The sequence below is a fragment of the Dromaius novaehollandiae genome, chromosome W (genome assembly GCF_036370855.1).
Source record: "Dromaius novaehollandiae isolate bDroNov1 chromosome W, bDroNov1.hap1, whole genome shotgun sequence".
NCBI classification, from domain to species: Eukaryota; Metazoa; Chordata; class Aves; order Casuariiformes; family Dromaiidae; genus Dromaius; species Dromaius novaehollandiae.
The window spans coordinates 43,189,554-43,206,840 of record NC_088130.1 but is presented as its reverse complement, the minus strand read 5'-3'; the positions used below and the strand labels follow the sequence as shown (position 1 = coordinate 43,206,840).

The window sequence follows — 17,287 nt, the reverse complement described above, 5'->3', positions numbered from 1 at the left end:
ACAAACAAAGATAATTCTATACGCTTTGATAAATGACAACCAAAACCACCCCAATTATGTCTGGTAAGTCATGTTCTGAGTTCCCTCTCATATTTCCTGATAATTGTACTCGGTCACTTGTACAGGACTTATCGAACCCAACCCCATGAATATACTGTGCAGATGTTTGCACCTTCCACAACCATGCAGATTCCCACCACAGTCAGTAGACAGCCACCTCTGCAGAATAAGACTGATGTTAGATATCTACCTTAAAATGAGATGTTTTGTTTCACACAAGTACCTGCATAGGTACTCTCTACATGGTCTATAAGGAGAACTGAGATAACTAGCTCAGATTTTGATAAGAAGATACGTAGATATACGTGGAGATGCGTGCGTGTGTGTGTGTGTGTGTGTGTGTGTGTGTGTGTGTGTGTGTGGAATGGAAGAAAAAAAAGTAACAGAGAGATGGGGGATGATGTGAGCAAGTTTATGACACTAATTTCAAAACACATAAATATAAAAAAATGTAGGAATATAAAGAGATGGAAAAATCTCCATCTAAGTCAGTAGTTCAAACATTTAGAGACTATTGACATGCCGATGTTCTTGAGCAGAAGAGTGCAATAAGATTTCCCCGCATTATCATGCTATAAGGCGTTTTCCACGACGCATCCTGTTAGCTGTATGTGCAAGTTCATGGTCTCTTTATTAGTGTGACTGGAATGAACGGTTGATCGCTTGCAATAGCATTCCAGCCTTAAAGCATAAAACTTTGAATTATGTGTGGTATTTCTAAATAGCCAAAGAGTCCACCAGGAATATTAGCATAAAAACTCCTTTACACAGCACAACAATTCACTTTGTTAAAGAATAAATTTATCAGTACTGTCCAAAACTACTTCCTTATTACACTTCTGGAGATCATCTTTCGCAATGTTTTCTACTAATATCCCATGTGACTTCTCAGAAATAACTTATTTAACCTCAGGATCAGTTAATGTCACATTTTAAAACTGGAAAAACAATACATGTCTTTGTCCTTTAGTACTTAAGAAAAATAAGCATAAATAATATCATTTGCATTGAAATTCTCCATCATTGCTTACTGTGGGTACCTTATCATGGAAATTTCCTTGATATATAAAAATGGTATAAAGATCTGCTAATTAACTTGCTACATACCCTCAGCTCCTTGAAGGAAAGTGCCACCAGAATTATGTAGTAAGTTTTATTTTATGTGTAATATTTGGATCACTTACAGCTGACATATTAAAGTCAATCACTTACCTCTGAAAACTCATGTAAGCTCCAAAAGCTCATATATAGGTACCTAACCTAGGCCTTAAAAAGCGTGGGAATATCCAAATAGGTATAGGAGAAAAAATGTTTATAACAGAGAAGCAGAGGATTATTTATGATAGCCCACACACGATATCCCCCTAACTAACAAAAAAGAAAAGGTTTAGAAAAGAATAACTCACAGAATGACAGTATCACAGAATGGTTGAGGTTGGCAGGGACGTCTGGAGATCAACTAGTCCAACCCCCCTGCTCAAGCAGGGTCACCTAGAGCACATTGCACAGGATTGCGTCCAAGTGGGTTTTGAGTATGTCCAAGGAAGGAGACTCCACAACTGCTTTGCACAACCTGCTCCACTGCTCTGTCACCCTCACAGTAAAGAAGTTTTTCCTCATATTCAGATGGAACTGCCTGCGTTTCAGTTTGTGCCCGTTGCCTCTTGTCCTGTCACTGGGCACCACTGAAAATAGTCTGGCCCCAACCTCTTGACACCCTCCCTTTAGATATTTGTATACACTGATCAGATCCCCTCTCAGTCTTCTCTTCTGCAGCCTAAACAGGCCCAGCCCTCTCAGCCTTTCCTCGTGAGAGAGATGCTCCAGTCCCCTAATCGTCTTCACAGCCCTCCGCTGGACACTCTCCAGTAGTGTCATGACATATCTGACAGTTGCTGTCCTATCTGTGCTAAGACATTCCTTCTATGGGGATTCTATAGTTGTCTAGGAAATTCAGAGAAAATGTTATTGACCACTGTAATTGACAAAGATAGACAGCCACTAATGCTACCTTACTGTGTGTTTTTACACACAGCGCCCTAGCTCCCATTAGTCCAGGCGCTCTTCAGAAGTGCAAGACTCAATTTCTACAGATTGAAATTTTCTTGTTTAGAAGAGGGAACTGATTTCAGGTCTCTCTTATCCAGAGAAGCAATAAAACTGTAACACCATTTTTTCGGGTATTTGTTAAAAATAAAAATTGAAAGTTTCTAATTCAAGTCCTATCTACATTCCTGAAACCAACTAGTTCCTAGCATAACCTAAAGCCATCTGAAAGAGGATCCTCAGACAACTGGCTCTGCTGGCAAGAGACCTTCTGTATGGGCAGAACAGCAGAAAACTGCCTGAACCTATCAGAAATGTGAGCTGTACTGTATACTGCTGTCTTTTGAAGTAAAAAAAAAAAAAAAAAAAAAAAAAAAAAAAAAAAAAACGCAATCAGAAATAGGGTGCTCCTTCCACAGCCCACTGCCAAGGATGGAAAGATTCCCATTGACTTCAACAAATTTTGGGCCATTCCTTTAATGGGAAATACAACTGAGAAACCAGCTAGGGGAAAAATTGTGGTTTCTGACAAAAATGCCACAATGAAGAACATAGTGAACAGCTGTCTGAGTCTTCTTTTCCAAAAATACATACAAAAAAAGAGGTATAAAAGTATAAATCTGGGTTAAAAATAATCAGTTTACTTTAAAGACACTCTTATTTGAAGGATGTATGTGAAGAAAGGTCTTTATAAACACTTTATAAAAACAAATCATTAGGTTGACACAATCTAAATGTCAGCAACTGAAACCAGTGATTTTACCGTGGTAAAAATCTTTATTATTCCAGGTTCTGCCTTATTTTTTGAAATAAAAGATCATCATAAATAACCCTAATCCTGGTCACATCATCAAATTAATTACATACCTTCTTTTCTTCACATCAGCATGAAGTTGGCCCCGTTCCTTAAGATATCCATGAGTCTTGACTGGCAGGTATGAATCTGCTCTGTGTCTCAGCCCTACATTTTCTCCATTTTTCACTGACATTTTACTTCCTTCATTTGGATCATATATATATTGGTCATTTTCCTCAAGGGAGGGAGATGAAGAGCTCTTAGCCATTAGGGTTGAGTTGGTGGGATTCAGACACGTTTCACTGCTGACACCATCTCCATGAATGTAGTTAGCCTCTATATCTCCAACCTGCAGGGAAAAAGTGAATGTTGGTAAAAAGTAGTAAAAAGATGTATTGTCAGAGAATAAGGACCCTTCCCCAGATTATAGTTTGCCTTTTTTATGGTTATAAGGTTCACACACACACACACACACACACACACACACACACACACACACACACTTTTTGGAGCACATAAATTGGAGACAAGTTATATGGCTAAGACGCTCTAGACCTTGCATTAGTTTTTCCAGAATTACAGTAGTGATGGGTTGGTATACAAGCCTAATGGATTTCTCATTCATATTTCTGCCTTTTTATTAAATGCATCAATTCATATATTTATAGCTCATATTAAAAAAAATCCTCCTTTTGAGTAAAGCAAACAATATGCATAATACATTAGTGTGGGCATAAATGAGGGGAAATTAAAATGTTGCATAATTTAATTTGGAAAAAGCAGTCTACACATCATGCACATTTTTATTTTTCCAGTACCAATTTCATAAACTTTGGGCCAAATGTACATAACCTGGAAGAGAGGGTGTCTAGAGGAAGAAGGGAAAGGAACTTTTCTTTTTTGCCTTTAAGCAATTGTGGGTACAAAGCATCCTTCCTTTTACACAAAGAAGGGAATGGCATTAGCAATTATCTTTACTCAGCTTTGGTACAGGGATCCTGGTTGGTAATGGTTAATTCTTTGTGAAAACGAGGTTAAACTCTCCTGTCAACTCTGCAAAAAAGTATTAATATACAGTTTATTGTCAGTCTTCTAGTTAGAAGCTACTGTTACCTAATTAGATGCTAAACTTAGTACGGGAAAGTTGCACAGCCAAAGCCCACTGAAAACACTCAACCTCAGGAAAGCACCTGTTAAGCAAGAACGAAGGAAGGACTGCAAGTGTTCCCAAAGCCCTGCTGTTCCACACTGCTGACTTCCTCCTCTCCAGCCCCACCTGGGATGCATTTTCACCCCCATTGTAAAGATGTTTCTTGTAGTAAAAGACACACAGAACTGCTGACATTTTTACAACAGTCCACATTTGCATTCAGCGATAAAGTGCATGAAAGTCTGGAATTACTTCTATTGCACTGTGCAAGAAAGTAACATGCTTCTCCCAGGTTTTACACAGCTGTTCTCCCCTTCGAAGTCATTACTGCCCGGGGAACATTTCCACAGGGCACCGTGGGAGCTCTTCATGCAGCAGCCGAGAGGGGTAGGAGCTCCAGCTCCTGCTAAGCAGTGCTTGAAGGCTGAACGTGGCCCCAGTCAGCAACCTAACAGTTTTACGTGGCTACGCTTTGAGCTGTCAAAGGGCAGCGATCCAAGTGACAGGCCCCCCAGCAATACACTCAGGTAACATCCACATTTGTAATGGAGTAGAGAATTTTACAGTTCTGTCCTTACAACGTGGATATTGTTAATATCAAGGGTTCAGAGATCTGCATATATATTTCCATGCCACCTGTTCACTGCTTGGTGGGGTTTTTTTTACACCTATATCTGGTAACCTTAGGTGCATTTTCAACATGCTGAACTCTGAAACACCTGCCTCAAATGTTCACAAAGAACAGTACCAAATGCAGCAGCTGAAGTGTTTCAGGAAAAACATCAGCAAAAAAATCCCCTTTCAAAACATTTGTAAAATCTCAGGACTCTTCTACGAACTGATCCTTCCCTACTCCGGTATTCTGCCTTCCACTCTGGGAGAACCCAGAGCCCTTTACACATACATACACCTCTTCAACCATCACTGAAACAGAGCTACATTTCACTAAAATTTGGCAGCTGTTTAACCACACACAACAAGTATACATAATAGTCAGATTAGTCCTCCTCTTCAGGTTATGACATCGAAGTGTGATGATGGGGAAGGGATTTCAGATGTAACACTGGTGCTTCAACATAATTTGTTCAGGATGCTTTGTCTAATCTCCAGTGCTGGTGAAAATTAAATTAGGAACATGAATACTAAGGAAGGGGTGGGCAGGATCTCTAGTACCAGAATGCTCTATACCAGTTGTAGGACACTGGTTGTACCTTTTTGACCAATTTCTCATTTTTGTTGAGCTTAAAAAATTAAACTAATAATTAACTTCCTAATTACCCAGTATCAGGAAACTTTGCTCTTCTGTAAATGTACACCAAATTTAGAAAAGCTGAAGTGCACATGAGCAAAGTTGCATTGTGTTAATATTTCTTAGAGAAGCAAATACCATTTAGTTCACAGAACGCACAAAAAAAAAGACTGTAGGGCTCTCAGAGTTCTTCCTACAGGCTAGGGAGAGTAATTTATATTGCTTTTTGAATCTATTAAAAGGGATTTCATAAATCGGTTACAAAACACAGCTGAAAAGAATAAGGTATTACTGTTTTTATTTTAGGGCTTTAATAGGTGCCTGTACACCATTGCTGACAGAGCCAGAAGATTTATCACTCAAATAAGTTATTTTAACAGACAACAATGAAAAAATATATTCCAAAAGTTCAAACATAAACTTACTTGGTCTACTACCATGCAGTTTGCATATACTTCATCACTTCCATTCAGCATGGCAGAAAGTCTGGCTGCTGCAAAGAATGTAGGTGGAGTTTTGAATTTCTTGAGAACATCAAGGGTAGAATGTCGCTGTTCTAGAAAAAATGGAATTGCGGAAAATATGCAATTATTTGTCATACCATTTTCATATATATCTATCTGTATAGACAGAGAGATAGATAGATATAGATATACACACATACACACATATAAAAATACACACACACACAGAGCATAATAAAAATGATAAAGTTTAACCATTAAGTACCAAAATTTAGGATTACAATTTGGTAATACTTGTCTGGCCACTCAGACACCTGCAAATCTCCTAATTGCCTAATATTTCCCATGTGTTTCTAGAAGCCAACAGTTGACAAGTCTCTAAAAGGTACATCACAGTGATATATACAACTTAAAGAGTTTTCCTTTATCCTGGCTAGGAATGTCTTCTATTTTCCCCCTGTGTTAGAGCTTTGTAAAGATCTGTAGTTGCTGAAGTATAGCTGTACTAAACAGGATTAAGACGTATGGGCTAGGATGAACTATTCATGATTATGGTCTATAAGTTATAAATATCTAACTTCTGGTACATTTTGTGAACAGAATACAGTTCAACTGCAGTCAAACAAACACCTTCCTAAGGCATTATGTCTCCTGGCAGAAACATAATAAAATATTAATTTCATCTTTATTTGTTGCTGGGTTTTGTTTTAAAAACAGTTTTCTACTTTAGTGTTTTACTACACTACTACCAGTAAAGTGGAAAAATTCTTTTTAAAACAAAACAAAACAAAGCAAAAAAGTGAGAGGTATACAAATAAAATGCCATTTATAGTGCCATTACAGGGTGACAGCAATTTGACCAAATAAGATTTGACCTGTGACCAGGATGATATGGATGAAGGCTGTATCTGACCTGTTTTTTCTTCTGAAATGATAATTTATCTGTTTCAACAATAACCATTAAAAAAGTTTGGGACTTAGTTTTCAACAGTGTGTTCCTGACTCCAGATATGAAGAGTTGCATGGGCTGACTGTATTTGATGGCTTTGACTAGCAGAAAACCTAGCCAAGTGCTCCAGAAACACTGTTGGTCTGTCCTGTAGGCACACTTCTCTTAAAGCTGCTTATGAGCATGAAGCATATGCACAAATCTATCACTTGAGTCAAAGCCTCATAATATCTTCTGACTGTAGAATTAAAAAGCTGCTAAGGAGCAAAATTTCACAAACTGGAAACCACTCCAGTTCTAGACTGTGTGAAAACAGGCGGCTAAAAAAAAGAAACCCACAGATATAACGAGTGTGGTTTTTCTTAATTTTACAGTGCTCTAAGTCAAGCATTTCCCCCGGAAGTGAACTGAGATACGCTAGCGTAAAAATGACGCAATAGAGAAGAATATCCGACCCGGTAAAACGTCTCAGTTCAAAATTTTCAGTAAACTGAACTCCAGCTCGTCTGTTATTGGAGATTATGCAACAATTCCTTCTTGGTTTGTACCAAGTACAATTTATTTTCTGCAAGGTTGGAAAGGAAAAGAAACCACTAAAGACTTTCATTCCCCAAGCCATATTCATAAGACAAGAGAACTGCATCTGGAAGGTGCCCATGGCCATCAGATTGCAAGAAATGATACTGTGAAGAAACAGCACTGATTATCAACTACACTCGTCAAGATCTGGTGCATTCATTTCTTTAAAAAACTCCTGGATCATTGCCAAAATTGCAATGCTATACTACAGTTTTGATTTAATTTTAAGATGTTATAAATCCCAAGAACAGAAAGCTCTATACCTAAGGAAAACTGGAAGTTCCCATTTAGAAATGGTATGCTATGAATTATTTACTTCCTAATCCTGACAGGCTTTGTGGGCTCTCATACTATTAAAAACTTTCCCTCCTACATGAATTTTAATATGATTTTATTGAGTGTGCCATCTTGAGAACCGCTAGAGCTACAAACCATTTCCTTATGTTTGTCAAGATCCTGAAGTCTTTATTTATAGATAATATAAGCCATTGTTTTCTACAGCAGTTCATCAGACATTGGCAGCTAAAATCATATGGGAAATGGGATTTGGCAAAACAGGCAGTGCTTTTTTGTGGCAAGCAAAGTTTTCGGAGTACTGGTCTTAAACCAACAACCAGGAAGAAAAAAATTTCAGGCTCTACATTGCTTCCTGTATACTTATTACCTTCCCCAGCATGTTCTTCCTCCAGTACACAAACATACAAGGTATAACCATCAAAGGCAATATTCTGCTTCAAAGCCAGGCTGAGCAAGGTTTAACACGTACCCTTGAGAAACAGCCCACGCAGGGCCCGTTGAATCACGGTGTAAATCGGAGCTGACTCCTACTGAGCCAGTTCCCTGACTTAAGCAGCTGTCCCCATTGCTTGGGTCTCTACAGTGAGATAAGGGACTGGGCTGTGACTTGCATATCCCGAGCCAAAACCACCACCACACCACCACCACCACCACCAATCATCCTATTACATTACATTTTTATTTATATAGCAGCTTCTAATACCACATCTTACATGATTTTAAAACTTTATAAAAGAGGAACAACATGGTACAAACTTCCAAAGAAGGCTACTGCAAATAGAACAGGATATATCAAAATATGTCGTTATCCGCAGTACTTTCAGTCACTCAGTATTTATCTGTAATCTCTATCACTGGTAAATACAATCTGTTTTTTTTGGCGATGCTCCAGTCAGTTTGTTGTTAAAGGTGAGATCTTCAGATATTCACGAGGGTTTTGAATGAGAAGACAAAAGCCAGCAGGTCCCTTCAGGCTGTGTGACACCATGTGGTGCCCCTGCTTCTCCAGGAAGAGGACTGCTCCTTCCTCTCACTCCCCCCCCCCGGATTGCATACATGCATGAAGGGTCAACTACATCAAATTTTGTAATAAGAAAAGTATTTCAAGACTTTGCTGAATGCAGGGGAGAGCATTATTAATTACACATTGACTGTGCTAGTAACTTATTTCTACTGCAAAGGCCAGCATAGTTTAAAAAGTGACAAAACCATAGCAAATGTCCACATTATGCACTGAATTCCTGCAGCCCCCCTACTTGCCTCCTGCCTGCCACACAAGCGGTTACAAGCCATCCTGATTGTACAGGCACCAAGAGTAGCACTTCTACCAGTTTAAAATGGAAGGAGATAATAGCCCTCTGCACCAGGTGCCACTATTAATATACAGCAAATCTTTTCTTGCCTGAAAGGAGTATCTCGTAACTGCATTCTGAAACAAAACATCTCAAAAATCCTCCCTGCCCATTCGAAGTGGCTATTCTCATTGCATATGCAAGACTTCAGCACAGTATACGGAAAGGCAGGTAAAACGTGTACAACTCTTGCACCAAACACCATTATAGTGCCAGAGGCACAAGCCTACTGCATGGATGATATGATGTTTCTGCCTCTGACTCGCACTGGGCTTTTACTGAACAGAGCCTATCTTTTCCTCTAGCAGGGAATTCAAGAGGGCAAAAATTTCTGTGGAATCTCCCTGAGAGCCATTCTCAGGCATGCTAAGACTATCTACTTGCAGGCTACACCGTCCTCTTTCAGGCCCTGGGCACCAGTGCTGGAGTTGTGCCCTTCTTCTTGGTGCAGCTGACAGCTGGCACCAAGGCAGAACGTCTGCCACCCTCCTCTTCCTCTCCATCAACACCCAGCTGGGCAAACCGGCATCTCTTGTGGCGGCGAAAGTGTCCTAAACCATCTTATCTGTCTGAAAGGTGTCAGTACTGGACTGCAAAGTGTTTACTGAGAAAAATATTGATGCAGATACAACACAGAAGTATTCAGTCAGCTGTCTGGTACTGAAATACATGGCAAGCACAGCCCACCAACCTACTCCTACTGCCAAAGCTGAAGGCTCTCAGGCTCTATACTGTACCATGGCCACAGAGAAAGAGTAAAATAAAGGCATGTCTCCTTTAACGGAGCACATGGATCTCTAGCATCTGCCTGGTAAACAGACAGGAAAGATGTATGTTATTTAAACATAGGTGAAAAAAAGCCACAGTGCTGGGTAGTATAATCTCCAAACATGGATAAAAGACCTTGACCAAGGAATACTAGGCACAAGCTCTCTGAATCTTCTGTCATGTTGTCATCAAAGTTGCATAGCAAAAGCTGCACATTTTACCAAGCACAAAAGCTTATAATAATACTTTAAGAAACACACGATCATCATAACAATAATTTAAAACATGCTTTACATTGGCATAAGAAAATATACAGCCTTGAATGACCCGTTCTGGAAAACAACAAGTACATAATACTTCTGATGTTTTTCCACAAAAATCAAAACTTATATCATTTTATGAGAGGGCACCTAGTAAAAGAGACGTGAAATACATCAGCGTGACCAAACTGAGAGCCCGGAAAGAAATTACAAATTCCTTTGTCCAGATACAATGAATAGTTTTCAGACAGCTCATCACAATTACCCCCAGCAATCTGAACAGGGGTTAATGTATAACTGGAAGTAAGTACCAAAGCTATGAAGTAAGAGAAGAAATGCAGACAACTACACACATGGGTCACACAGGACTACTGAAATACTCTTCTAAATCCACAGATGGTCATCTGAACTTGGGGAAAGAATTCCACAAGTTCCTGGCAAGGCACCGACCAAAGTGACATACACTTCTGTAGATGTGGACAGCATGACCAATTTCAACTGGGCATCTGCATCGCTAACTCATGAGTCTTAGCCCTCCATTCATTCAGTGCAACTACTCACGAGATTAAAATTAGGCAAATACATAAGAACAACACTACACTGCGAGTAAAGTGAGGGAGGCCTTAAAGTGCTGTTGTCATAAAGCCCAACACTTAACTGTCCTAAATCTCTGGAGTGGAAACTAAAGCACTAAGTTTCCTATGTATGGAGGGAATCAGGCATCTGGATGCTGGAAATCATATCTAGGATGTTCAAAGTGTGCTCCTAAAGTAGCCATTAAGAAACACTGACATGGAAGGCAGTTCTTAAGCACCACCTTTGGTCTTTGTCACTTAAACCTGGACTGCAAGGAAGTGCCCCCCTCCAGTGTGGCATTCATGGCTCTGAACTCGCTCCCTGAGGCAAGCACCTTAGCTGTTTCCAACAAATAAATGAATACACAAGCAAAAATAAGTCGGTGTCTCATTTTACACTAGGCACAATAGATAAAGTACTTTCCCAAGATATGGGATGCTTGATTTCAATTCCCGCCTCTGAGAGGCTTCAGAGTGTAAGTCTCACCTCCCAGGGACTGTGGGACAGACTTGCCAGACAGACACTCTCAGAATCCATGAGGCCTCCAGAACAGTCTCTAAGAGTTGGTGGTTTTGAGAAAGTAAGACTGCCAGCCCAAGGATTATGAATACATCTGAGGGGAGAGGAGAAGAGCGCCGTTTTCTGGCCATTTCACGTTAAACAACAAAATAAATACCCTCAGGGATCTTGCAGTAGGGATCAAAACTCAGACCCCTCTCCAGTCCAATCACTAAGCTGGAGTCACACTCACATTCTCTGTTAAGCCTAATTAATCTTTAACCATGCTACGTACAGGCATGCTTCAATGGGGGCGGGGCGGGGGGGGGGGGGGGGAGTCTGCTGCTCAGCAATACATGGAGGCTGACGCTGGAGGTGTACAGCCTGCGCTCGCTGCCTGCCGCCCCGGCCCTCCGGAGGTTCACTGGGAAGGCAGGGGCTGAATCACCCTGTTCAGTGAAGAAGGACATTTAAATTTAAATTTTGAAAACACTGGTGCATATGGCCCAAGGCAGGGTCTGAGAATTTCTCCTTTGGACTCACCCAGCTGAGGTCTGCCTAGCTCCCCATTGCATTTACACCTGCCTCCCAGGAGGAGCGTTGCCAAACGCATACACCAGTCCATGAAACAAACAGCACACTGGCTGGGGTGAGAAGGGAGGAGGCTGACACTTCATTGCCCACATCAGCTGGAGCACACAACGCATGATACGTAACAAAGAGTGTGTGATTTTTGGGGTGGGGAGGAGAGTGCCACACTGATTCCTGCCAGCCTCTAACATCCTCTCGTTCGCTGAGAGTTGAACTCCTGCATCACGGAAACGCAGCTGCGAGGTACCCTGCCCCACCTGTGCACCAGCAACGACTGCATGACTGGAAAAAACCAGGTCCCGTTCCGCTTGGGGAGGAAGCCACAAAGGCAGCATTCCCCAAGCGAGGCAGGGCGCAGGGCACAGGTCCGGTGTCCTCTTGCAGAGCCACTTCTCCCACCCAGCAAGCAGCCGGGATTTCAATGCTCCAAGCACAAATGAACCCTTGGCACCTATCCACCGATAAATTCTGAGTGCACGTGCACCTGGAGTGTCTTCTTGCTCTAACAACCCCACATAAATGGTCATCTGTACATAAAAGCAGCATGTGTCGGCATACTGTTAACAGTTATGGGAAATAAGATGCAATACTAACATATAAAACACCAGATGGGTATACAATGCTATGCAGCAGGTGAAGTATAAAAAAAAATAATGCTGTCTAAAGGTAAAATAAAGAACAACAAAAGTGGCATGGAGGATGGGTGTGCAGCTAAAACATTTACAAATAAAGTGAGTTCTCATGAGATATAGAAAGAACACACGCTATAACTTGCAACACATTTCACCTTCTTTACAAATTGTATATGCAACCACACACACAACACAAACTCCTATGCTCTTGGGAAATAATGGATTAATGACTAAATCTCAGGAATAAAAGTAAAAAATCTCAGAAGATATTCTGCAGGTTAAAATGTGCATTTTGTGCACATTACTTTAGTAACACTGATGGATCTTATTTCTCTTATTTATTTTTTCCCATTCTGAAACACAAAAAGCAATTTTATGAAAGGAATAAGGAATTATACTTTTCCCATCCTATATCTCCCTTTCTTTGCTTCTGCCTGAATGCAGTCAAAATTATGTCCTCATTAAAGCTTTCAATGATAATTCTTCCTAACATAAACTTTTTGGTCAGTGCCTTTAAACCACCTTAAAACACACTTTATCATACTGACAATATTTATAACGCTTACCTCCCAAAGGCTTCTCCGCAAAGGAGAACTATATCTAACTGCACAAGGATCTGTGCAAAGACAGCAACTGACCTGTCATGTCTTTCTTTTACAGAAAGGGAAAGATTTTCCTCTTCCTTCTGGTTAGATTTTTGTATACAACTAAAATTTTTCTTGTTCGCTGCTGAGACATATTTAAATTATAAATTTCCCCTTGAACGAAAACAACTGTAACTAGCAAAGCTTTCTGTAGCAGCTGCAGTGCCGTTCTGTAAGCTCCTAGGGTGCCAGAACTGCTTTTGCTACAGTGATAGTAACACACACAACCAGGAGAAAAAATCCCTGAGAGAATAAAGAAATAAAAACAATGTTAAAGAACTATATATAGTTTGGAGAAAACACTTTTTTCTTACTTAACAAATTCCAGTACCATTATTTACAAAAGTATAACTAACAGTGAGGTACACTTTTGATAGAGAGGAAGAAAATCCACCTCACTAGAGTTGCGTACAGCCACCTGCACACAGCCAGACAATGAAAAGGAGGCAGAGCTATTAAGCAAGAGTCATTTAAAAGAAGACAGCTTTCTCTACCTTGTCTGGATGCCCTTCTTCGAATCCTCATTTTAGGTAAGGAAGGCCAAGAGTAATTAAAAGGTGAGTCAGAGTCTGAGTCCATTTTTTTGCTAAGTAAGAGAGAGCAGATTCTCAAAGTTGCACTTTGTTGTTCTCAATAGCAAGTCAAGTCTAAGAGTGATGTAAAATAAAGGAATGGACAAAGAAGGATCGAGTTGCCCACTAAACACAGGGGAGGGAGAAGCTCCAAATGTTTGCTCTCTTCAGGCGTCCAGGCATGTAAGACAGATCAGGCTGCAAATATTAAGGCAAAGCAAGGAGGTTGAAGTATGAGAGCTTCGAGTGTAGCTGTTGCATCGTGGTCCAGAGCTATTTGAAAGGTCATTGTGTGCCAATGAATCATTAACTCACCTCTCCATTTTGATGTAAATGAAAACAATAGAAACTGAGCAAGGAATGAGAAAATATGTCTCAAAAGTAAACAAACTATTGCAGGCTTTTTCAAAGTTTTGTTTCCATGTTAAAACTGGGATATACAAGGACTCTCAAATTGAAGCTAGGCAAAATGTTGAAGTTATAGAAGCCAAAGATTAACAAACAGTAAGCAAGGAACACTTATCAATCTGCTGGACCCTGTCTTGCTGCAAAGCAATACTTTCCCTCTCCCTGTTTACAACTTCAGCAGACTTCAGGATGTTGCAGCTGGAAAAGCACTGATAACCCACTCAAAAGTCTGTAGCTCCCATCTTTCTAACTCAAATGAGCTTCAAGCTTAAGTGTTATAAAGAAAGATTATGCTGTCATTAGAAGAGCTTCAATAATATTTAGTCTGAAGAGTATTTTCTCCCTCACACAGTCACCAAGTTAGACAGTGAATCATAAGAATTTTGTAGAGTTGGCAACTCTACAGCACTGGTCTAACCTCATAGCAATGCACAATACAGCTAGTGACTAATTTACAACAAATCCTCCATTCTTATACAGTCTCCCTGAACAACTCGTAGGCAATTAGTATTCAGTAGGAACTCATTATCCCTTCCCCCAACACTACACAAACTACAATTTTGAAACAGGCTCAAATGTGGCTATACAAGAGCTAATACAAAAATAACATGTCCAGTGTTTCTTAACCAACTCCACCAAACACTTCTTTTAGTTGCCCCACAATGTATGTGCCTCTGTTTTCCACATAAAGGAGGAGAGGGAATGTGGATCAGCTTAAATGTCAGTTTTTGGAAGATGATGACATTTGAGCTTGTTAACATTCCTTACTTCACTTCAATTATTTTTCAGGCTGCTGAGGTCTGCAGCGCTACTTCTGTATTATGTTTCAAGTGATTCCTCAGTCCACATTTCAGTGAGAGATAACAATGTATTTGTTGAAAGAAAATAATGCAATTCAAATGCAAATTTAATTCAAAACCCATTATACAAATATCTATCCGTTTTTTAGGGATAAAATAATTGTTATACAAGCACTTCATAAAGTGCACACATTACATAAAACATAGTTGAAACAGATCATTGTTCTGCCTTTGCCTTAACTGAAGTTCTGCCAGCTTTGTTAGGCCTGAAAAGCGTAATTTGCCCCAGACGCTAGAAGCTTTAGACTTTCACTTTAAATATTAGACACTCCCACAGACTTTGTTTGATTTATATATATAATTAACAACCCCAGGGAATTACAACAGACAATGGATGACTGAAAATACAGAGAGGATATAAATCCATGGTTTAAGCATCCACTTCAAAACATCTCCACTCCCTGGAATGTCAGGTTCAAACCGCACTGATAAATCCCCTGGATATTCTGGAATGCGGGAACTGACGTGTCCTTTCACACCTGCACTCCGTCCGGAGCATTCGCTTACCTCCAATCGTGGCCACAGTTTAAGAGAAAAGGAAAAGACAAAGCATATTTGTTGGATAACTTGTTCACTTAGGAAATATCTTCCCAACTGCCCAGACACAAAAGACTTCCCCTGAACACAGCAGTAATCCCTCATGTAATCAAGTGTGCTCTCACTACCGACGCGTACTCCAACTCCTAATTGCAGGCATACAAGAAGGCAGACTTCCACGGGTGAACTGCAGTTTACATTTAAAGAGCACTGTATTTCTTACAGTGGCTTTAAAATCTCTCAACTTTCTATTTCACTGATTATTCCTTTGTTCTCTTTTCCATGAGAAATGGTAAATTTTGCTTACTTCTGTGATATCTCCATTTGTGCATCCTTGCTCTAAATTAACCAGCTCTGACTTTTTTCACCTATCCTTCAATCAAAAAAGTACACTTAGTCACTTCCATTGATCTTCCTGCACTTTTATTTAGTCCAGGATGGGATGACTAGAATTGAACAAAGCATTCATAATGAGGACGTACAGCTGATGTATTTAATAGCATTAAAATATTTTACATGCTGATACATTTACTTTTCTGAATTACCTCTATACACTGAATAAATGTTTTCACTGACTGTTCAGTTTTTGCCTACTCTTTCTCTGAAACTAGTAGAGTTAATTTAGAACCTTCTAATACAAATGAGTAATTTAGGATTATTAAATATTTTTTAAGCTGCAATCCTATTACAGGAGAATCCAACTATTAAACTTCTGCTATGATAAAAACCTGACCACTTATTCCTGATGTTTATCCTCTATTTCCTGGACAAGTCCAGACAAAAGCTTAGGCTTTTCGCCTGCTTGCCATAATCTCCCCTGAACAGAATCTTGTAGAGGGACTTGTCAATGACAGTCTGAAAGGGCAGATAAATTACCAACCTTAACCCCTACTTCTGAAGGGTTAATTGAATATCACTCACTTTATTTGCTCTGTTCGAGCCTTGTGAAAGATTATTTTTTTCTTGTTTGTAAAATTCCTTTATGCAGCCATGAAAGACTTCATGCTGCTATTTGCCATGAAGGAAGACTTTGCCTTACAGTCTTTGGCTAAAAATATTTTTCTTCCCATTCTTGCACTTTGTGGGATGATCCAGTCCACTTCTCACCTGCCAGTCTTCATTTCCAAAGTGACAGCATTTCAGTCATGACATCTGCATGCAGCTGGCACAGAGATCTAGCAACTTATAAGATAAAACATGCTTTCTAGCTGGAAAATATTAACCCTACTTTCCATTAAAAATGTTTTCAATTATGTATACCAAGTTATAGATGTGAAGATAAAGAACAAATGTTTTGTGTGTGCATTACCTAAGGCTAATGCTTTTGATAAATGCTAATGTAGTGTTTTAAATTCTTTCACCCAGCACTTGCCAAAACACATCCGTTTGATATAAATGTTTTTCTGAAATATTACAGTCTATTGTCTAACTGTTCCCTCAGCTTGTGGTAAGACGGAAGGAAGTACAGGAATGCAACCAGTATTTGTGGTTTCCACAGAGTGGCACTTTCATCCCACAGGATCACACAGAGGACAGCCCCACGGTGGGGCACTGGGGAAGAAGGTGGATTCTCTTTCCTGAACCCTGCTAAACGAAATCCGCAGCTGGTAACTCACTCTCTCTGGCAGACCAGAAAGTCAAAATCCCTTCGAGTCAAGTGTCTCCTCTCTAGATGGAGAATGGATGCATATGGGACACAAAACTGAGCTAGAGCTAACAACCTGAAGAGCAGGGCTGGAGAAGGGACACCATTGGATACGGGTGATGAGAATGACAGAACGACAGCCCAAAACATCCTACCCAGTTTGCTCTGGGCAGAGTCTCACGCAACATTAGGGATGAAGTTGATTTCCTCCAGCTTGACTGCCCCAGAACAGCAGAGCCTGCAATATTGCCCAAAACTGTGCAGTTTCAAAGGGAAAGAAGGCCCTGACATGGAAAGAAGGTGTAGAAAAGGCTAGGTGCCCTTCTCCACTGACTTCTGCAACCTGTAGGTGTA

General features: G+C 40.1%; 1 protein-coding gene across 14 annotated transcripts in view; it reads right to left on the bottom strand.

The window, feature by feature from the left end:
• Positions 1–17,287, bottom strand: part of LOC112987015 (rho guanine nucleotide exchange factor 28) — a 133,736-nt gene that overhangs the window by 49,226 nt on the left and 67,223 nt on the right. For 12 of the 14 annotated variants that reach the window (XM_064499971.1, XM_064499978.1, XM_064499973.1 and 9 more), the window contains 2 exons: positions 5,727–5,857; positions 2,974–3,251 (listed from right to left, as the gene is read on the bottom strand). In XM_064499971.1, coding sequence (XP_064356041.1) covers positions 2,974–3,251; positions 5,727–5,857 — 409 coding nt within the window. Of the gene's footprint in view, positions 1–2,973; positions 3,252–5,726; positions 5,858–13,405; positions 13,722–17,287 lie in introns of those variants that run through there. The other 2 variants (XM_026106652.2, XM_026106653.2) reach the window with 2 other exon arrangements.